We start from the raw sequence: 22,819 nt of genomic DNA on the forward strand, positions 1-22,819 counted from the left end.
TGCATCTAGTTAGGTCACGATGTAGTGCAGAAGTCACTGTTCATGTAGAAGTCCTATTATCATTAATCATAGAAACTTGCCTCTTTCCTATGTACAGATAATGTGGAGGATAAAATATGTCAAAGAATGAAAATACTGAGAAAACATGCAATGTAAAACAGTGAAATGTTCAGAACAAAAGCTGTCAAATTCAAAGGTACTTGACTAGCACCTACAGAAAGCACAAAAAATAACAGAAAACTTTAATGAATCACACCACTCAAGCTTTTTGACAGCCAAGTATATTTGTACACTTATGCACATAGAGGCCCACACAGACACACTCCTGAAGAAGTAAACCTGCACACAATTGTCAAGTATTCAAATCTAGATGCCATTAGCTCTTATTCTGTCCAAGTTACCTGCAAATATTTGATGCGGGCAGTGATTGCTGCAATGTTGCTGCAGCCTTTGCTGCGTGTGGCGTTGATATAGCACTTGATGGCATCTTGGGGCTGATAGCAGGACTCATAGAGAGTGCCCAGGTCCATCCAGGCTGCAGCATGACTGTGGTCTAACTGCACAGCACAGATGTATGCCTGCAGAGCATCCATGGGCTGATTCTGCTGCTGATACAGCACCCTGAATGAGAATGGGGCAAATTTAGCAGCACATGTATGAAGTAACCAAAAAAACTTATTAGAAAGAAAAGGGAAAAAAAAACATCTATAACAAAACTAAATATTCCACATCCTTACCCAATGGAGCACCAAGTGTCTGCACTGGCCTCAGATTTGTCTATGGACTGCCGGTAAGAAACAAAAGCATCTTGCACTTTCCCAATACTTGAGTAGCACCTACAATAGAAGCAATAAACAGAATGCAATTCAAAGTTCCAAACTGTAATAACCATTACGTTAGACCCTGTATGCTGAACATAATCCATTTTTTTGCCTTTGCCTCAGTTGCTATTTCCTAACATTAAGAGATTTCAACAAATTTTATCCTGAATATCTCACAATTCCAACCATAAGAGCAGTTTTAACAGTGTGAATAGCAGGTGTGATGAGCATATCCAGTAACAAACTCTAATGCAAAGCTTCCCAAGGAAACAGAGTTTAAGGGCACATGTCTTGCTATCATCTATATACAGCAGCTCAATCAACCTGGTAACTACATGCTACCAACCTTCCAAGAAAATACCAGGACTGGCCAGAGTTGGGGTCAGCTTCAAGAGATTTCTGCAAACACTCTATAGCATAGCTGTCTTTATTGGCTCGGTCTCCCAGCTGTTCCACTGTATGATGCATCCAGCCTGGGGTGAGAAGGACATCACTATTTTCACAAAAAAAAGTAGACTGCAGACCTTTGTCAAACAGGACATTAAAACAACAGAAACACCGAGCAAGTTAGTTTGAGCAAAAGTGCAGGTAATGACTACAAGGTAATGTAAATACAGTGCACCCACTGGTTTACTATAAGAATACCTGGAATTGACAATATAGCCACATACCCTATGGATCCTGTTTTCACAACCACAAAGGATTTTAAAGAAATGAAGCACGCTATTTCACTTTCAAATATTTATGCACTTTTGTACTGCATTAGAAGCAATAATAAATTGAAACAAGTATTACAAGGTAAAACATGAACATGCATCATCAGAAACAATGAAAAGTATGCATTACTGTTGTAACTAGTTTCAATAGCTTCAGTAATGGGGTGGACTTACCAAGCTGTTGTAAAGTAGCTGCTTTCACCTGGGTAGGGAGATTCTCTGTCTGCAAGAGACTTTCGTAAGCCTCCTTTGCCACACGGTATCTTTTCTGAATGCATAAAAGACACGGAGATACAGAAAAGTGTGTGTGTGTAGCCTTTATTTCTAAAAAAAGAATGAGAATGTGCACCCCAATCCAATGTATGTATGTACTGCTGTCTCCATAAAGAATTGCCTTAAAAGGACAGTAAAGTAAGTAAGAAAAACTACATATAATTAATTTTGTATTTATTATTTAGTACATATGCGCCATTTCATATGCGAACTTTCAATCCGATGTACAAAAGACAGGGATGACACATTCATATGGGGATGAAATGTAGAAAGAATTGAAAATTTTCCTTGTTCTATAAGATATTGTTAGAAAGAAAAAAGCCCTCAGCTGTCACAGTGGTCCAATGCCACAGGTTCATTTGCCTGTTACTATCACAACATGGATAGTTGCATAATGATTATTGATAGGCTACTCAAGAAACACAATTTACAGATAACAACGCATTTAGACAAAGGTATTCACAAAATAAAGAAAGGAAAAAAAGTTATTGACTTACCTGTATTTCATACAAATGAGCAATGTGGAATTGAACTATCAAGGAAAAAACACAAAAAAAGGAACTAGAACAAAAATACACAAATTGACATTTTAACATTCTCTTAACATTAAAGAAAGCGCTACAGGAGTGGAACAAATAATGGGTCCTAATCAATGCTTGACTGTTTCGTTTAGAAATGAATCCTTTCGTCCAAAGCACAGCTGCCTTTCAACACAATAAATGGTTCACTCAGACTGAGAAGTGAGACGGACCTTGATGTCCCCAGTCATAAGTGCGTATGTGTTACTGCCAGTGTCTGTAGGCTGCTCTCAGTCTGATCACAAGCATAAGACCCAGCAGCATGGGAACTGGTGTTGCCAGGGCAACCAATGTCAGGCAATCAGAAGCCGCTATGAAAAAAGTAAATAGCTGCTTAAAGTAGCTGCAGCTTAAAGTATTTCTGCTATCAGCTATCCAGTGAGATTGCTCATCACAACCCACAAACATAATTTATACATAACTCTTCAGTGCAGATTTTAGCATTTTATATTTACATGATTTGACTAACACTTAAGGCTTAAGGGCCTTGCATAAGGGCCCAACAGTGGCAGCTTGAGATTTAAGCTGAAAACCTTCCAATCAGCAGCCCAGTGTCTTATTTTTCTGCAGTTGCTCACAGAACACTTCAGTACTTCACTGTGCCTCAAAATTAATCAGAATCTTACAGAGAAACGTGTGTAGTGTGCACTAAGCTTTAACCATAGAACCAGCATAGCCATACATATAGTCCATTTGCAAGTACAAGACTGACCTTGACACTTGAGAGTGGTACTTACTTTCAGCCTTGGACAACGTGCATTGGTTTGAGTCGATCAGAGCCAGTTGAAAGTGCTAAAGACAGAAGGTGAGAGGTACAGACAGAGAAAACGAAAGAAATTTTAACATACACTCACACACTATTAGGAACACTTGAACATTAATGTAGTTAACTAATTAGCCATTCATGAGGAAGCAGTACAAAGCAAAAGTCTTGCAGATACAGACAAAGAGCTTCAGGCAATGTTCACATCAAATATTAGAATGAAAAAAAAGTGTGATCTGTGACTTTGTTAGTGACATGAATATTGGAACCTGATGGGCTGGTTGAGCATTTCAGAAACTGCTCATCTCCTGGGATTTTCCAACCACCCTACGCTGAGAAATTAGTTCAGAAAGTCAGCCCCAAATATATGCACTTCCTGACCAGCTACAGCCAAAACAGTTATATATTCTGAAAGTATAGATTACAGCCTTCCTTTTAATGTAAAAATAATTTTCAGAAATTAAGGCTTTGCAACTCACATTTACATCTAAATCCACGCTTTCTGATCTTTTGACCCTGCACGGTTGCCTCGTTTAGAGAGACATAGGCGATAAATCCATTCATTGAATCAGGGAAAAATTTTCTATTATTTAACAAGTGAATACTGCATCAAAATCAGTATGAATATAGTTGCGATACATATGCAGTTATTTACCACTGTTAGATGGCACTTGAAATGAAAATCGTAGGTCATGATTGTAGTAGGTGCATGTTTTTTTTGACAACTTCTCTGCAAATATTTTCCGGAATTGTGTTTCATAGCAAATTAAAGACAAAACACTGATTACACTGAAAAAAAAAGGAATGCCAGAATTTCTTCTTTCCTCTGTCATGATTCCAGAATGTATGAATTCTGGAAGGCAGTGGTTTTTCAATGAGCATGTGAAATATCAGGAACTTCATACATCATATAAAGACTTTTTTTTTTTAAGATCTACAACAGTTATGAAGTGAAACTAATAATGAACTGTAATGCCAAAACCTAACAACTTGAGTGTTTTTTAAAAACGCCAATTCATATCATTTACTTGATGTGTACTCACTGTAACTTTGAAACTGTGATGCCAAATATATAACTACATTACAACATGATGTTACTGAAAATGTGCATTAATTACCAGGTTTATTAAAAAAAATAAATATTTTACAAGACACTTTTTTTTAATTGTTTGTGATGTGATTATATGTTAAATGGTTTAGATGAGCTGATGGTCATTCATGAAAAAAAACAAAATGTACTTACTTTCTGCTTAAAAATCATTTGTATACAGTGGTTTTATGTTAAAAACAACATTACATTATTTGAATTCTACAGAAAGAAAATTAATTGGAATGTTTGAAGGCTTTTTCTGAAGCCTTTTCTATAACTCAAAAGTTATAGAAATTTAAAGGCAGTATATACCAACTCGGGTCTGCAAACTCCACGGCCATTGATGTAGAGCAAAAATTTTCTGATTTCAAATGCTCATAACTTGAGATCTAGAAGATATTTTCAAAATTCAAACTGTTGTGATCGAGCTGCCAGACACATTATGGTAATAAATAATTATCGAGATGTTTCAGCCTGAAGACTCTCTCACACAATATTTTTTTTTTGTCTTTCACTGACACTAACACTGACAGAATTAAAGTTATTGTATCGGTCTACCCCAGTTACTGGGGTGCTCCGATCGATCGGTCGCCGATCATAATCGGCCGATAATTGCTTTGGGAAGTTTTATCAGCGGTCTCTATAATGGCCGATCTAGAAAAGCCGATCAGATGACGCAATTTTTTTTTTTTGTGCGCTGCTAAAATTGCTTCACCCGTCTGGCAATTCTACATAGTGTATGAAGTTGGCTAGCGCTAAGAGAGAGCGGGAGAGTTCAGCAACTCAAGTGCCACTCACGCCGCACTGGTATATGCTCTAGAACCGATCTCGCGATACTGTAATGCCATACACCTATCGGTCTGCGTAGCGCCGCTTTCACACCATGTGACTAAAATACCTTACAGCCCTTGAGCACGACGCCAAACACAACAATCTTATTATTCAGAGAATAGTCTAACTTCTAATATTTAATGTTAACACAGTTGATATAAGTCGGCTAACAAATGTATGTTGTGTCAAAAAGGAGGCCCACTGTCTCTGATTCTGAAAACCCCTGATATATAGGACCCTTGTGATTATTATTCCATACCCAAGATGTACAAAAGCCTTAAATTAAATAAGCCTAAAGATAGATCTAAATAAAATATAAACTGTTAAAGCACTAATACATTACAGTCTGGACATCATGACTTTCTATTATTCATCTAATGCAGTATTTAAGTTAAAATACATATATGACTTAGGTGAACAATGGACCAGAACAGACAGCCCCTGAGGTTTACAAATCCTAGAAATGCCCGTGAGTTATACCAAACAGTGTTTACACATGTTGACAGCCTTATGAAGGACAACATAACATCAGTTAATTTCTAGGTAGACTCTGTTTGTTCTGTCTGTTATTATATTTATTTTTATATAATCTACAGGAAAGTTGTATTTGTCCAGCTCTAAGCTGTTCCCAATTACTAACCAAGCACAGGCTGCTATGTTTTAAGTTGACATGTTGCACATGTTGCTTGCCAATAAATACAGTTATCAATTCATGATATTCCTCTTCTCGTAATTTCAATACTTAATTTACATTGTTGTTAAATATAGTTTACTAAATAATGCTATATGATGAGGCTTGATATAGACCCTGTAATCGGTATCGGTAGATACAGCTTCTAGTGATCGGAGATCGGTGATCGGCCACAAAAATCCTACTACCCAAGTATATTGCAGTTTAAAAATAATATATGTATAAAATAATGATTATTAAAGGGCAAACTTCCAGCATTGTATTTCTATTCAAATTGGGTGAATATTGTATGAATTATAGCACTTTATATAACAAAAGGCAGTTGTACTGCAGTTTTACTGTACTGGGGGGTCCGTGGGGGGGGTGTATCTGGTGTGACCACCATTTGCAACACATCTCCTTCGCATAAAGTTGATCAGGTTGTTGATTGTAGCCTGTGGAATGTTGGTCCACTCCTCTTCAATGGCTGTGTGAAGTTGCTGGATATTGGCAGGAACTGGAACACGCTGTCGTATACGCCGATCCAGAGCATCCCAAACATGCTCAATGGGTGACATGTCTGGTGAGTGTGCTGGCCATGCAAGAACTGGGATGTTTTCAGCTTCCAGGAATTGTGTACAGATCCTTGCAACATGGGGCCGTGCATTATCATGCTGCAACATGAGGTGATGGTTGTGGATGAATGGCACAACAATGGGCCTCAGGATCTCGTCACGGTATCTCTGTGCATTCAAAATGCCATCAATAAAATGCACCTGTGTTCGTTGTCCATAACATACGCCTGCCCATACCATAACCCCACCGCCACCATGGGTCACCCGATCCACAACGTTGACATCAGCAAACCGCTCACCCACATGACGCCATACACGCTGTCTGCCATCTGCCCTGTACAGTGAAAACCGGGATTCATCCGTGAAGAGAACACCTCTCCAAAGTGCCAGATGCCATTGGATGTGACAATCTGCCCACTCAAGTCGGTTACGACGACGAACTGCAGTCAGGTCGAGACCCCGATGAGGACGACGAGCATGTAGATGAGCTTCCCTGAGACGGTTTCTGACAGTTTGCGCAGAAATTCTTTGGTTATGCAAACCGATTGTTGCAGCAGCTGTCCGGGTGGCTGGTCTCAGACGATCTTGGAAGATGCTGGATGTGGAGGTCCTGGGCTGGTGTGGTTACACGTGGTCTGCGGTTGTGAGGCCGGTTGGATGTACTGCCAAATTCTCTGAAACGCCTTTGGAGATGGCTTATGGTAGAGAAATGAACATTCAATTCACGGGCAACAGCTCTGGTGGACATTCCTGCAGTCATCATGCCAATTGCACGCTCCCTCAAAACTTGCGACATCTGTGGCATTGTGCTGTGTGATAAAACTGCACATTTTAGAGTGGCCTTTTATTGTGGCCAGCCTAAGGCACACCTGTGCAATAATCATGCTGTCTAATCAGCATCTGGATATGCCACACCTGTGAGGTGGATGGATTATCTCAGCAAAGGAGAAGTGCTAACTAACACAGATTTAGACAGATTTGTCAACAATATTTGAGAGAAATAGGCCTTTTGTGTACATAGAAAAAGTCTTAGATCTTTGAGTTCAGCTCATGAAAAATGTGGGCAAAAACAAAAGTGTTGCGTTTATAATTTTGTTCAGTGTAAATTGTCATTTTTAATCTCTGATATTTGGAGAAAAAAAACCTTTTGCAGTCTACTTGAAGTCTGTAACAGAGACATTACAAAGATAATGGGTTTCTTGACTAGTGATACTCTGCCTGGCCTTTATGGCAGCTGTATTCACTTCTTGCTTTTCCTTAGGGTATTCTGCCTTTAGAACATTTCTATGCTCAATTGGATTAAAGTTTTGATAAAATGTGTGTGCATAGTGTACTAAGAGTGAAGTACTGTTCAACTGGTTTTCTTGCAGATAATTTCTTTCTATACACTTCAGGATTCATCCAGTTGCTTTTGGCAGCAGTCATATAATCAATAAACAAAAAGAAATGTTAAGCAGCCATACAAGCCCACACCATAAGACGAGGTGGTATGACCCGGATAAACGAGCAGTTCTTTTCCTTCACCATTCTATTCTCTTCTTTAGCCACACTCTGAATGGTTTGATTTGCAATTTTAGCATTATTATGGCAGTAAAAAAGCAATTTTATCCTTCACTGGCAGTAATCTTTGGATTGCATACTGAGAACCAACAGCAACAGATTCCAAATAAAACTGCCACACTTCAAATCAAGTATGGGCTTTTAAATTGCTAAAAAAGGGAAAAGGGAAATATTGCCACACAAACAAAGCTTTGACTGGTTCTTGACTAGTTATATAGATAATAAAAATGAAAGAGATGACTGCAATAATGCAAAAATAACACTGACAAATGACTGCTAAAAGTGGGCTGGCTGATGGCTGTCATTTTTTTGAATAATTATTAGATCATAAAAATGTATTTATGAGTTAAACATGTGTAGGGCCACACCCCTAAAGTTGAAAGCAAAGTCTTGTGCATGCAATTAAAGATGTGTGCAAATGACCATAATGCAATAGTAGGTTTTGATTGTTATTTGCATAAATTAAAGTGGACAGAGTTAAATGTCCAAAAAGCAATTTTGAATGGATTGAGCAAAAGAAAATATCAAAATACAACCAACTTTCCAAGAAATATTTGAATGTGATTCTATTTGATAGAATGCATTTCATTTTAAGTTTCAAAGAACATTAAAATGTGGGATGCCAGCTGATTGGCGGATGGAGGCCATGTTATTGAAGAAATCCAGCTTTTAATACTCTTGTAAAAACTGATGTAATACTGTCTAAAGTAATCTTCAAAAATCATCAATCAAAAACAAGGTACATTAAACATTTGTGGATTTTATTTCTACTTTTTAATGATTATGATGACAGATACATCATTATTACATTACTCATGTTGTAGATATCTCTGTTCTTTTAGCCACAATGTTTGTCATTGTTCCGTTTTTTCCTCTTATTTTAGCCTCAAACATTTTCTATTTCGTCTTGAGCGTGCATTTGCTTGTGAAAGTCAACTAATTTCAATGTGTATAGATTATGGAGTGCCTAGGTTCTTTTAGCATCTCTTTGACTATACATTAACTATTTGTCACCTGACTCTTCTGGGTTATCTTACTTTTGGTAGAACTACATTCTTATGCTGTGATGCCCCAGATCATCACTTAACCCTAAATTTATCAGAGCATTCTCTTTCCCATGGTCCCAAGGTATCCTAATCAAAAATCTTGATAACAGAATCACTTTCGCCGATGCTAGCTAAAACAGACATTGACTGAAAGGAGTTCAGTAAAAGTTTCTCAGTCTCGGATGAATTGTTTTTCTATACAATTATGGCAATAAATATTCAGGATCTACTTGAGATTTATCCTTTCCTTTTGCTGATAATCTTAGCTTTGAGAGAGAGCTAGGGCAAATGCTAGATAGTGACCTCACAATCCTGAGCAAGTACGTCACATGAAAAGAGAATTAAATATCCTAGAAAAATGAGCATTCATTCATGACTCTGTCGACACAAAATTCAGTTACACAATCTGAAACCTTTAGATGTTATTTTCAGAAAATTGAGGTGTTTACTTTGTTGCAAAACAAAAATGTTTTTGTCTTAATTCATGGTCTAGTGAACACTACTGATGTATTCATTGATAGAGACTGCAAAAATCACTTCTGGGAATGTGTATGCCATAAAAAAGCGACTGACATGGGGCAGTGGTGGCTCAAGTGGTTAAAGCTCTGGGTACTTTAGTGTGTGTGTGTCTGACTATGTCCAGCACAGTTCAGTTCTTTTTTTTTTTCCCCACATAAAAAAAAAGAACAGAACTGTGCTGGACATAGTCAGACACGTTTGCACGCACATGTCACTTTACATTTATATATATTTATATTAATCCTGTTTACATGTGTCACTTTAATATCTGCAATCACTGTATACACTGTTCTTTCATTGACTAACATTGTCTTGTTCATTGCACAAAGTCGGCCTATGTGTCGTTTGTCTGCACTGTCTTGTCTCGTCTTCCTGTGCGCTTCTGTTGTATGTCTAGTTCTTAAAGACTGCACCTTAAGTATAGTTTAATTTTTTAGTTTAATTTTTAAATTATAGTTTAATTTTTTTTTATCTCTGTTATAGCTCTATGTTTGTCTGTGTCACTGTACTTTGTCTTTGTTCTGTGTAGCACCTCTGGTCTAGGAGGAACGCTGTTTCACTTCACTGTGTACTGCATCTGCTATATATGGTTCAAGTGACAAAGCTTCTTTGACTTTGAGAAGGTTCAAGCCTCAGCAACTCCAAACTGTCATTGTTGGGCAAGGCCCTTAACCCTCTCTGCTCCAGGGGCACTGTATCATAGCTGCCCTTGTGATCTGACCCCTACTTTTATTTATTTATTTTATTCGGGGCATTTTGGACCCCTTAACATGCTCAAAAACTCTTGAAAATCAGCAGACAGGTTGGAATCTGCGGCCATTAGGACATGGCTCGGCCCTGGGCGTGGCACACACCCGTTACAGCGCCCCCTGGAACATCTTGCTGCATAGCTGATACACACTTGCACGTATCCATGTACACTTTGATCTCATTGAACTGAACAACTTTCACACTGCATGTCATTAAGTCTAATCCACAGGAAGTGAGTTATTTTGAGTTGTTTGCAAAACGCACCCAATGGAATTTGAAATACTCCTCCTAGGGAATTGATACAACCGCCACCAAACCCAGGCTAAAATGATCTCAAGACATTGATAATGCAAAATTGTGAAGGGATTTTTGATATCTCAAACGGTTCAGCCGTGAGAAGCCCTTAAATGTATGGCGAATAAAACGAAACAGGAAGTGGCTAATAACTTCTGTGCACATTACATGATCTACATGAAACCTTAGGATTATGTTAAGCATTGAAAGCTGATCACACTGATATGACAACTGTGAGTCTCGGTCATAGCGCCACCAACTGGCAGCAGGAAGTGTGTCACTTTTTGAAATCTCTAATATTTTCTCCCTTACTTTCATCTGATTTAGTTCGAAATCAGTCAGAATAATGACAAGACATGGCTGATGTGAAACTGTGAAGGAATTTTTGATACCTTGAATTGTGTTACTATGGCGACGATTTACATGAGAACATAATAGAAGAAAATGAATCACTCCTCATGTAAAGGGTGCTGAATGGACTGACATTTCAGTGGCCAATCAAAGCCTGCAAAGGAGAAAATCTGTTGGAGTGCAGCACCCTAAGGGAGGTAAGATACGTTTGTCGGATAAGATTAAGGTTGAAACAAGGAATTGATTGAATTAATTATTAATTATTGATAATAATCGTTAATGAAAATCGTTGTCAGTGCATGCCATTATCGATTAGTTGGCTGGCGCACGTCACCACGCATTCAGTGTTCCAGGCGCACATCGGAAGAATGGAGGAGAGTACAAGCACATCGGATAAAAGTGTGAGACCCAAGTCCTCTAAGGCATGGAAGCATTTCATATTAAATTCCGAGCCAAATGTTGTAACTTGCAGCCTTTGCAAGCGGAGCTTCAGTGGCACAGAAACACGACAATGATGAACGAGCACAGAAAACGGAAGCATGCGGGAATCACAGTTAAAACTTCAGGACGGCAAGTTTAATGCAGATTTGTGTTGCGCCATATGTGTTGGTCATTCACATAGAACGTGTTTTATTCCTAATTCCTTTTCCATTATTTCAATGAATGTGATATACAAATGTGTTTGACCGTTGCGCACACATCTTTTGCAGCCCCCCGTGCGTCTCATGTTAAAATGATTTAAACTTTTCCAATCAGCATAGCCCATCAATGACACTTACAGAACAATGGACAAATCAGAAGCGTTGCAAGCTTCATTTACAGTAGCAGGTTCTCATGACAATTTCATGGCACATCCTGAGACCTTGGCGTTCTGTACTGCACTTTTTAAAACCATTCCTAAACACTGAGTCTTGAATTTGTAGACGCAAACATGCCTTCTGTGTGAATGCTTTATTTACATGCTTACAGTGTCCGGTGTTTATTGTGTAAAGAGTGCTGTGTTACTCCTCATTCACAGAGATATAGATAATAAACAGTGGTAATAGTTGTAGTGCAAGACCGTTAAGTACTGTCAAATTAAAACAGATTGATCAAAATAAACAAACAATATGTGTTTTTAATCAGTATTTGTTACCAATTAAAAATAATGCAATGTAAAATTTCTGGAGACTGAATGAATCGTAACTTGGTAGTCTAGTAGTTCTGCCTCTTTAAGAAACACAAACAGTTTGTGGTTTAAGTTTTAAAAGGTCAAAAGTTTTCTGCTTAAAAGCTGGGAAAAACATTGTGGTAGTGGTACGTTTAGTTTTACGTTCATATTTGTAACACCCAATGTGTAAATTTTATTTGAAATAAAAATAAAAAGGTATTTTAAAATGTGGTGTTTTTGTCCGATTCATCGATTAATCTAAACAATAATCGCCTGATTATTCGATTATGAAAATAATTGTTAGTTACAGCCCTAGATAAGATTTTGACCTGTTTGTGTTTTCCCATCGCAGAACCAGTGGATAAAACAGAAGATGACACCCCCTACAACCGCTGCACCCTGCAAGCCTGGGTTCCACTTCATCACCACCAAGATGAACTTCACCTGCTTTGATTTTCACTTTCACATTTTGCACTAATTAGCAAATAGCAAAAAATACTAAATAAAGAGATTTAAGGAATATAAGATAAGTAATGTGCCAAAAAAAAAAAAAAGCAGACAGAGTTCAGACCAGAGTTCAAAGGTACAGACCTAGTGAGGTGATGTGCAAAAACTGTGTGTTTATGAGTCCTGTGCAAATCTCGGTGTATTGAAGAGTTCAGTGCAAACCGGAGTGTGTGGTGCGTAGAGCTGTACATTCCAGGACAGAGACAGAGTCAGGACAAATAATTCAGATAGTACAAAGCATCTCTTATCCCGTTATTTTAATTTTTTTTTTACAATATTGCTTCATTTTCACAATTCATATATACAGAGTCAACCAAAAAATGTATATACATTTCAGGAAAAGAAAAATAGTATGATGTAAATAATATTAGTATAATATTAATAATATTATCATAATATCATCATATAAATCAATCTATAACGTATAGCAATAAATTTAGTAACACAATATTTATACAACTTTTTGTATAAAAAACTCTTAAATCCTGAAATGTGTATTCATTGTATAAATGTGTATACACTGCATACAAATGTATACATGTGTACACATTTTTCTGGGTGACTCTCTCTCTCTCTCTCTCTCTCTCTATATATATATATATATAGAGAGAGAGAGAGAGAGAGAGAGAGGGCAGGTGAGCGAATACTTTTGGCAATATAGTGTGTGTATATATATATATATATATATATATATATATATATATATATATATATATATATATAGATAGATAGATAGATAGATAGATAGATATAGATATAGTATATATTACTGATATAATACTATAGTTTAGAGGGAGAGTCATTGTTCCTTTGGACATCATCAGTTTTCGTTTTGCCATCAGTGGACTTTGCTGTGATCACTTGCAGTACACCCAAATTGTTACTCTTGTCCTTTTGGTATTTCCCCTTTTAATGGCGGTACCCACTGTGCTCACTGTGTCTGGTGCGCCTGGGTGGCGATGGCACTGTGTAGTGATGGCCCATAGTGCGAGGGCCCGTCATTGCTGCTTGCAGCTATATTTAGAAATTACAGTTGTACTGATTTTTGTTTCATTGATCATTTCTATCTTAGATCTCAGTGATCACAAGCATTTTCACTTTTGTTGTATTGCGTTTCTTCTTGGGGTCTGTATTTTCAATATAGTGTTTCTAAAATATGTTTGTTATTTGTCAATTTCAAAATTAGCGCACCTTTTGAGAGTTATTTTGGACTTTGAATCATTTGACATTTAAGTTGATATTGCACTTTACTTGTATTATTGTTTTGGTGTATGAACTGAGAAAAACCATCTTGACTCTTACAATATGGAAAGGTATTCATTTACAGAAGCCCAGGTCTGTGGGCAGTCTGGGTCTGCCAGAATTTAAACACTATTACTGGGCTGCCAGTGTTAGGGCTTTAATGTTCTGGGAGAAGGGAACACTGGGCAATTTGACCCCTGAGGTTCTCTTATGGGTGCGAATGGAGACAGGTCTGGCTGCTGGGACCTCATTAGCAGCCATATTATTCTCCAAGTTAGATGAGTCTACAGCTATAAACAAGCTAAGAATCATGTTGAAAAATCCAATCAAAATTTTAAATCAAGTAAGAAAAGCCCTGTCCCTACCAGAGACCTCTATATATACATCAATTTGCCACAATCATTCTTTTTCACCCCCATGGTCTGACAGAACTTATTTTGTTTGGAAGGAGAAGGGTTTATGTTCTATTAAGGACCTTTATGTTGAGGGAAGGTTTGCATCATTTAACCAGTTAAGGGAGAAGTTTGATCTGCCCCATTCACACTTTTTTCATCATTTACAAATTAGGCATTATGTGAAGTCCAGAATTTGTAACTTTGAATTCGTCCCTGAGAAGCATGTGTTTTTTTTTATATTTTATTAAGTCCTCCTCATTCTACGCACCTTGTCTCTAAATTTGTTGGCTTATTTGAAAGTTGTGTCACAGCCTCAAATCAGAGCTTTAAAGTGGCCTGGGAGGATGATCTGGGAGCTGAGCTCTCAGACGAAACGTGGGATAGGTGTTTGACTGCAGTACGTTCCTGTTCAGTCAACAGTAGACATCAACTGATACAATTCAAGGTGATGAATTCAAATTCATCATTTGCATTATACCAAGACCAAACTGCACAAAATTTCTTGTCTCACCATTCTGTGACAAGTGTAATGTCACAGAGGATACAACTGCACATGCTTTTTGGTTTTGTCCTTCACTGTCGGGATTCTGGACTAGCATATTTGACTGGTACTCTAAGGCCTACAACAGGCCTCTTTTGCCTGGGGACCATTTCTCAGATATATAGACAAACAAGCAGCCAAACCAATGTCTAATACCCTTCGGGTATTTATAATGGTTGACTTGCAGCTCTTTACTATGGTACCTTTAGTTACTGAACCTGTAGCATTATAATTTATATCTAATGTATTAAACATTTTTTAAAAATATATTTACTTATTATTTATTTATTTACTTATTTGTTCTTCTTTCGTGAGTGCGTGTGAAGTCTGATACAATGTTGTTTGTTCTGAGTTTATTCTGAAAAATCCTTAAAAAAAAAACAAAAACAAACAAAAAAAAAACCACAATATGGAAAGGTCAATATGCAACTGGCAACAGCCTGCCTTCCTGTAACCATACATGCATAAACACCTGACCAAAGCTATCTTGTGTGTGCACCGTTGTGTTTTTGTTAGCATCACAAAGCTCTTACCATTTGTATACTTTGAATTTGTATACTGTGAATTTAAATAAGATCATTCCATTTTATTCATGCCAATTTACTTGTATTTGTCAGCACTGTTTTTACATGCAAAATAAATATATTGTGGCAGTAGTCATTTAAATATTCTAGTATTGTAGTTTTAAACAAACGTCTTGTAATACATGATTTAAAAAACGTGTACATTTATAGTGCCACCTTGTGTTGTAAAATGACATTTCATGTATGTATTACAGAAAAACAAATCAAATAAGAAAATATTCAAGACATTTATAATCAACATATTTTGAGAAATTACTGAAGCACAGTCTTCACTGAATATTTAACCCAAAAACTGCAAAAATAAGTTTTGCCTAATAATAAATTTATCATAAATGTGAGTAGGGGAAAAAGAAGTGATTGGACATGTCATATATAAAAGAACTATGATTTGTACACTGTTTCAGATGTAAATATTGTACATTATTATAGATGTGTGTCCAAAAAAAAAAAAAAAACACACACCCATAAAACCTTGAGACTGAATGTGGGAGAATAAAAGCCAATTTTAATTTTTTAAAGATAGAAATGCTAGAAGATAAAGACCATGGTAACATTGATAACACCAGGTTATGAATCAAGAAATGTTTTTCTAAAGAACCACAATAAAAAAAAAGTAAATAAAAAAAAAATGTCAAGAACATAAGGTTAATGGTTCCTACCTTCAAACTTGACTCGTAGTCTGTGTTCACCTTAAACATTAGCCCAAGACGCAGGTGAATCTCCTTGGCTCGAGAGAAACTGGGATCAATGTACAGCACCTCCTGAAATACTTTAATCCCCCTGAAAAAACAAACTATATTTCTCTTTACTAGTCTAATAAGCAAGAGTGTTTAAGCAATTTAAATTTTATTTAAGCATTGAAACAAATAAAGAATATGAAGCAAATCCTAATATATTTGATTACATTAATGTTATCTGAATTGAAAAAGGCTTACATTTAAATCATAAATGTGCCATGATATTGTTTTGACCCCCCTCAGCAGTTTAATAAGCAGCTGCATTATTAATCTTTTTTTTGGGGGGGGGGACGGGACTTTTATCAAACTTTTCTGGGAATCCAAGTCTAGCCCATCTGGTCTAATCCAAAAGAAAAGCTATTATAGCAGAAATTATAATGTCAAAATCTGTCAGGAAAAATTACAAGGCAGAGTTGACAAGTGCAGTAGTACTAGCTTAGTGTGTACACACTGAAACAGGTTCCATTAGCAAATAAAATATCATCATAACTGGTACTTACCACTGAAAAGCACAGTAATGGAAGTACACCATTCCAAGGCCATATAAAAAGGCAGCATTCTTAAAAAAAGAAAAAAAAAAGAAAATAACGTTACTGAAGTCTAGTTAAAAAAAAAAAGAAAAAAAAAAAGAGATGAAGCCTAAAATGGCCATCACAATGCTGGCACAGAATCTTTTTTAGATTTCCATAATCAATTATCAGACTATTAACTTCTTATGGATGTTTCCATAACTTCTTATGGAGGTTTCCTTCAGGTTGTGAAGGTGTGCAGTCATGTTAGTACAGGAAGGGGTCATCCCCAAACTGTTCCCACAAAGTTGGGAGCATGAAAATGTCTAAAATGTTTTGGTATGCTGAAGCCTAAGAGCTCCTTTCACTGGAACTAAGGGGCCAAGCCCAAGCCATGAAAACACAACACCTGAATTCAATGATTTGGAGGGGTGTCCCAAAACGTTTGCCAATTTAAGCATGACACAATCACAAAATGTAAAAGCCACAGAAACCATTCTACTATGAAACAAAGCCCTACATTCACTCTCTCCTCATTCTCATATACTGAAGATTTTGGTGCTGATATGAAAAGCACCATTTGGGTGAAGCGGTTTTAAATGTCAGCAAAACAAGCTTGCATAATGGTTATTTTCATGAATCTTACCACATATACAGTAAGCAGACAAACTTTCAGCATTTACCTTCCAGTAGTCTGATTGTAAACTGTAGTACCTCTGGTATGCAGATAACGCTGCAATAGAGAAAGGATGGGTGATTATGGGAATTTTATTCAGAAATAAGACATAATATACTACTGATATAATAAAAACTAGGTAACTAAGAGAAAGGCAGCCACTGAGTATCTAGATCACAAGAATCCCAAGCAAGACAAGTCTCTGAGAAAGCACAATCAATAGACACAGCAAGTATAAAAGGGAGTCACTGGGGAGAGGCAGAGAAGCTGAAAAAAGTGAAAGACAAATAGAAATAAAGACAATAGAGAAGAATGTTACATGAAGCTCACCTTTTGGGTAGTCCTCCAACAGAAGATTAAAATGACCTAGCTGGCAGAATAACTCCGGGTTGACTTTTCCTTCAGCTTTCAGGATCAGAGATTCATAGCAGCGAACAGCCTGGAAGGGATAAAACATGTAAAATGTTAGCACAATGCTTCAAGACAAATAAACAATAATGTACTGAACTTGGCCACGCAGAAAGCAGCTCTGTTCCAGCTTTGCCAAAATGAGCACTTGAAGCTGCTTTATGTGCACACACTATTTTCTACTTATGCTTGTGCTGATGTTTCTGACCTTCAGTAAATGTAACGTGGAAAAAGCAACCACTATCAGATGACAGCTATTAGTTTTAAGACTAACGATGGAGGAGACAGAGTAAAAGTGTAAAAGTGAAAACCTAGGAGAAAAAGCTAAAGTGGGAAGATGCCAAATATTTTGGACAAACAACTCCAAAGGCACATTTGTCTTGGTGATCCCAAGCCTTGACAAGCCTATTTTTTTATTCCAGGTTTATGGGCTAATATTGGAATAGTGTAACATTTATATTATGTCATTAGCATATGTTGGTGTAATGTAAGAGATTGAAAACCTACTGGGATGTATTTTGATGTCACAGGGAAATGCATAAAGCAAAACAGAGAAGTCTGGTTTATTCTTTGGTTTGGTGCATGGGTGTGAGCAGAAGTAGCATCATAACAATCTATCCATTTTCTATCTTGCATACACATTTAAGATTTTAAAGGCATTCATTAGGTGACATGTCAGAGCTAAGACATCTCTGTTTATAAAGTTTTTAAGCTGAACTGTAAAAGGTTACCCAGTGATGTTAAAGCTGCATCTCAAATTAAAAACACTAAACTTGCATTCAAAAGTTTTTACTAATCTAGAAAATCTTGAAGACGGGTACTCAAAACTACAGTGGCTGAGAAGTGCAAAAAAACAAATAAATAACAAAAAGGGGGGGGAAATAAAATATAAAATAACAAATCCAAACCCAAATTAACAAATCCAAAAACACAACGACAAGTCAGAAAAAACGGAAAAGGCGTGTATAGTTTGCGAATGTTCTTACCGAGAGACATCTGTCACTCAAGATATACAAGTAGGAAATTGTGTATATCACTTTATTTATTGTGCATTTGTAGAGTTCTGCGTTCACTTTAAACCATTTTTTATGTGCAACTTTTTTAAAGAAAATAAACATATATATATTTATCTTTATAAGAAAATGGAATTTATTCAATGCTTCTTTGAGGAAGGACATTCATATGGTGTGATTTTGGATATACTGATAGCGCATCACAGCATAAAGATTAGTTTGCAATGTCTAAAAACACACCTAAAGAATGCAGGTGTGTTTTGAAGACCAAAATATTCCAGATTAAATGATGTAAGGAGCATTATAAGAACAGAGCTGCTTTCATACACATGTGAATCAACTTTCTACTGCTGCAGCCAGCCATACTACTGGATATCTTGAGTGACAAATGCCTCGTCCAATCAGCGGTAAGAATGCCATTTACAAACTATACATACCTTTTACGGTTTGTCTAAACTGTTATTGTGTTTTGCACTTCTCAGCCACTGTACAAAACAGCTTTCAGCAAGGTTTGCATTGTAATGGGAAAACAGATTAGCAATAATTAAGAAAAGATTTGAAGTAATGCTAGTTTGTTTAGCAGAGAAAATAAAACATTGACCAAGATGACCATGGGGACCATGACCATATTGTGCTCATTCATTGTGTTATGCACTGTGATTTGCATTTAATTAAAGACAAATAGAATTAGAAATCTGTTGTTTATTTTCTTTATTTACAAAATGACACGTTTTTTAGTCAAAAGAGAAAAAAGGATTATTGCAGAAACAGTTATTAAATTACTAAAGTAAGTTTGCCAAACAAATAAAGCTGAGAAAGCTGTGCATGTCACTCTAAAAATATTATTTAACTGGGCAACTTAATTCTAGTAGTATCTGCTGCTGTTTAACATGGTGTACATCACCTGTATGTAAATTATGTAAATATATTTTCATTTAGGAAATATAACATTTAAAATGTTGTGATGGATCATTGTCTAGCTAAGCAAACAGGGATAGATTAATTTAAATAGAATAATAAAATTTAAAAAAAGTTGTGTTTTTAAGATCTACATGGTACTCTAAAAAGTCGGCTTGCCTTAATGTGTTACTTTCTGCTGCTTTATGTCCTCAGACATACACTCACCATACACTTTATTAGGAACACCTGCACATTCATGTGATTATCTAATCAGTCAATTGTATGGCAGCAGCACAGTGTATAAAATCATGCAGCTACAGGCCTTCAGTTTCACTTCAGTTAATGTTCATATTAGAAATGAAAGTCTTTATTGTCATTGTAACATGTACAACAAAATTCATCAATCAGTGCATTACTCATAGTATTAACAATCTAAAAAGGAGCATAAAAATAGCTAAAAATAGTGTGTTCACATAAAATAAGATTAGGAAAAAAAAAAACAAAAAAACAACCATACATTTCGCCATCTGTCTTTTGTTTCACTAGCAGCATGGTATGTCTTAGTTTTATTGAGTGTGGTTATTGCTGTGGAATCGAAGCTGTTTCTGAATCTTTTTGTCTTTGATTTTAATGATCTGTACCATCTACCTGATGGCAGCAGCTCAATTAGATGGTGTCCAGGGTGTGAGGTGTCCTATTACAGTATGTTCTGTGCTTTTTTTTTTTTTTTTTTTTTGAGACAGTGGGAGCTTCTTCCAGAGTGAGGAGAAGGCAGCCGACAATCTTCTGGGCCGTGTTACTGACCCTCTGCAGTGCTTTCCTCTGAGCCACTGTGGTGTACCTGCTGGTGTACCACACACATATACAGTATGTTAGTAAGCTCTCTATGGAGCACCGATAAAAGGACACCAGCAGTCTATGGGTAATGTTCTTCCTGAGCACCCTCAGAAAGTGCAGTCTCTGCTGGGCCTTTTTCAGCAGCTCAGAGGTGTTCATGCTCCAGGTCAAGTCCTCCTCAATGTAGACTCCCAGGAAGCGGAAGTTGGTCATCCTCTCCACACAGTCCCCGCTGATGATTAGTGGTGTGACATCCGTTTTCTTCTTTCTGTAATCTATAACCAGTTCCTTGGTCTTCAAGGTGTTGAGGAGCAGGTTATTCTCCCTGCACCACACTGTCAGCTGCTTCACCTTGTCCCTGTAGGTGGACTCCGCCACCGTGATGTCGTTCGCAAACTTGACAATGGTGTTGCTGGGATGGGCGGGGGTGCAGTCGTGTGGGAAGAGGGTGTAGAGCAGGGGGCTCAGCACACAGCCCAGTGGGAAGCCAGTGCTGATGCTGTGAACCATATATGTATAATAACCCACTCTAACTCTCTGGCTGTGACCAGTCAGGAAGCTATTGCTCCACATGCAGCTCAAGTGTGGAAGTCCCAGGTCCCCCATGTTTGTCCATCAGTTTGTGGGGGAGGATGGTGTTGAATGCGGAGCTGAAATCAACAAAGAGTAGCTGCACGTAGCTCCCCTGCTGCTGGGGTCAAAACTCTGGGGCAGGTGTGACATGATGTGACCCCGGAACCCAGTTTTCGAAGCATTTCATCACCACTGCAGTGAGTGCAACTGGCTGGTAGTCATTGAGGTAGGGTGAGGTAAGTGGGGTTTCTTGTGCAGAGGGGTTATGGTGGAGGACTTCAGACATGGTGGGACAGTGGACTGGGACAGGGGTTGGTTGAATATCCAGGTTAAGACTCCAGCCAGTTGGTCCGCGCAGTCCTTCAGCACACATTCAGGGATGCTATCGGGTCCCGCAGCCTTCCACAGACTGATGGTCTGCAGTGTGCACCTGACTATGTGCTCCTCCACTGTGAGGGTGAAGCTGCTGTGGACCATGGGTTGTACTGTAGCTGTCTCTGGTGGCTCCATATTAAAGCAGGCAAAGAAGAGGTTCAGATATGTGGTCAAACTGGCGCAGGTGCAGAAGTGGTCTAGCCCTGTAGCCCAGCTTGATGTTAGAGTAGACCTTGTCCAGTGTGTTAGTTCCTCTTGTAGTGCATTTAACATGCTGGTAGAATTTGGGGAGCACTGCCTTCAAGCATGAGAATGAAGAAAAAGTGTCATGTCTGTGACTTTGATCGTGGGATGGATGGTGGTACCAGAAGGGTTGGCCTGAGCATTTTAGACCTGTTGCTCTCCTGGGATTCTCACACAAAAAAAGTCTGTAGTATTTACACAGAATAGTGCAAAATAAATACATTTTTAAAAAATAAAAAAGGCCCTGAGGAAAATATCCACACTGAAGCTTATAGTAACCCATATAATCAATCTTTACAACCATGCTGCGCAGAAACTGAATGCACAAAATGTGAGAATACACAACATATCTCACGTTGAAGACAGTTCAAGAAGAGCAACAGAAGACAGCATCAGGTTCCATACCTGCCAGCCAAATACAGGAGTCTGAGCATAGGTTCACCAAACCTGGAAAGCTAACAGCTGTTTTCTCGAAAATGTATTTATGGCTAGTTTCCAACCTTCCAGTAGCTCTCCCCATGACACAGCAGCTATCAAACCGAAGAGGCTAAAGAATATCATATGCTTCCTCCGAGCCAACCGACCACATCTTTTTCAAATTGCTGCGCATTTCACATCAGGGAGCAGCAGTGGAAAGCGCTATCCAACCCTTATGCATGCCCGAGCTCTCAGATGTTCCTGAATTGACTAGCGTCACTGTAGGGCAATTCCAGTGTTATGATGTGAAATTTCATAATGACATATGACAGGTAAAATGTCTCAGTAAAAATGAACAATTCACAATACTTAAATTGTTAAATCTAATCTGGGGAATCGTTAGGCAAAATGTTTTTTTTTCCCTAAAATATAAATCAAGCCCACCCCAAAATGACAAAAAAGGCAAGCCATATGGATGTGACAGTAAACAGCCATTTTTAGGAGACTGTATGTTTCCATCAAGTCTGTGAACTTTTCAGTCTAATGTATAAACAGTGATATCCACATGATGAAGGGGCTGTAGCTAAACATAAGTATAGAAACTTTTAAAATATTAGATTTTTTAGATTAGAACACAATTTTGAGGAAAAACACAGCATTATGGATGTGACAATGTGGTTATAATTGTGACACGTCTGAAGTACACATATAATCTGTTTAGGAAAACTAAATTCAAGGTGATAATCACTCTGAATGCCAGTTTTGAAATAAAAAATAAATAAATAAAACAAATCCAAAATGATTCTGAAAATAGCCACCAAAATGACTGTTGTTGGTACTATAATATACACTACTCACAAAAAGTTCGGCTTTCG

At 37.5% G+C, this 22,819-nt stretch overlaps 1 protein-coding gene across 8 annotated transcripts in view; it reads right to left on the minus strand.

Moving 5' to 3' along the window:
- The window catches only part of LOC131362280 (histone demethylase UTY-like), an 87,688-nt gene that overhangs the window by 51,957 nt on the left and 12,912 nt on the right, over positions 1-22,819 (minus strand). For 7 of the 8 annotated variants that reach the window (XM_058404204.1, XM_058404205.1, XM_058404211.1 and 4 more), the window contains exons 3-12: positions 17,509-17,617; positions 17,186-17,235; positions 16,494-16,552; positions 15,916-16,036; positions 3,126-3,180; positions 2,308-2,342; positions 1,712-1,805; positions 1,168-1,294; positions 738-836; positions 402-621 (exon numbers count right to left, since the gene is read on the minus strand). In XM_058404204.1, coding sequence (XP_058260187.1) covers positions 402-621; positions 738-836; positions 1,168-1,294; positions 1,712-1,805; positions 2,308-2,342; positions 3,126-3,180; positions 15,916-16,036; positions 16,494-16,552; positions 17,186-17,235; positions 17,509-17,617 — 969 coding nt within the window. Of the gene's footprint in view, positions 1-401; positions 622-737; positions 837-1,167; positions 1,315-1,711; positions 1,806-2,307; positions 2,343-3,125; positions 3,181-15,915; positions 16,037-16,493; positions 16,553-17,185; positions 17,236-17,508; positions 17,618-22,819 lie in introns of those variants that run through there. The other variant, XM_058404212.1, reaches the window with a different exon arrangement.

The sequence above is a fragment of the Hemibagrus wyckioides genome, linkage group LG11, assembly GCF_019097595.1.
Source record: "Hemibagrus wyckioides isolate EC202008001 linkage group LG11, SWU_Hwy_1.0, whole genome shotgun sequence".
In the NCBI taxonomy this organism is placed as follows: Eukaryota; Metazoa; Chordata; class Actinopteri; order Siluriformes; family Bagridae; genus Hemibagrus; species Hemibagrus wyckioides.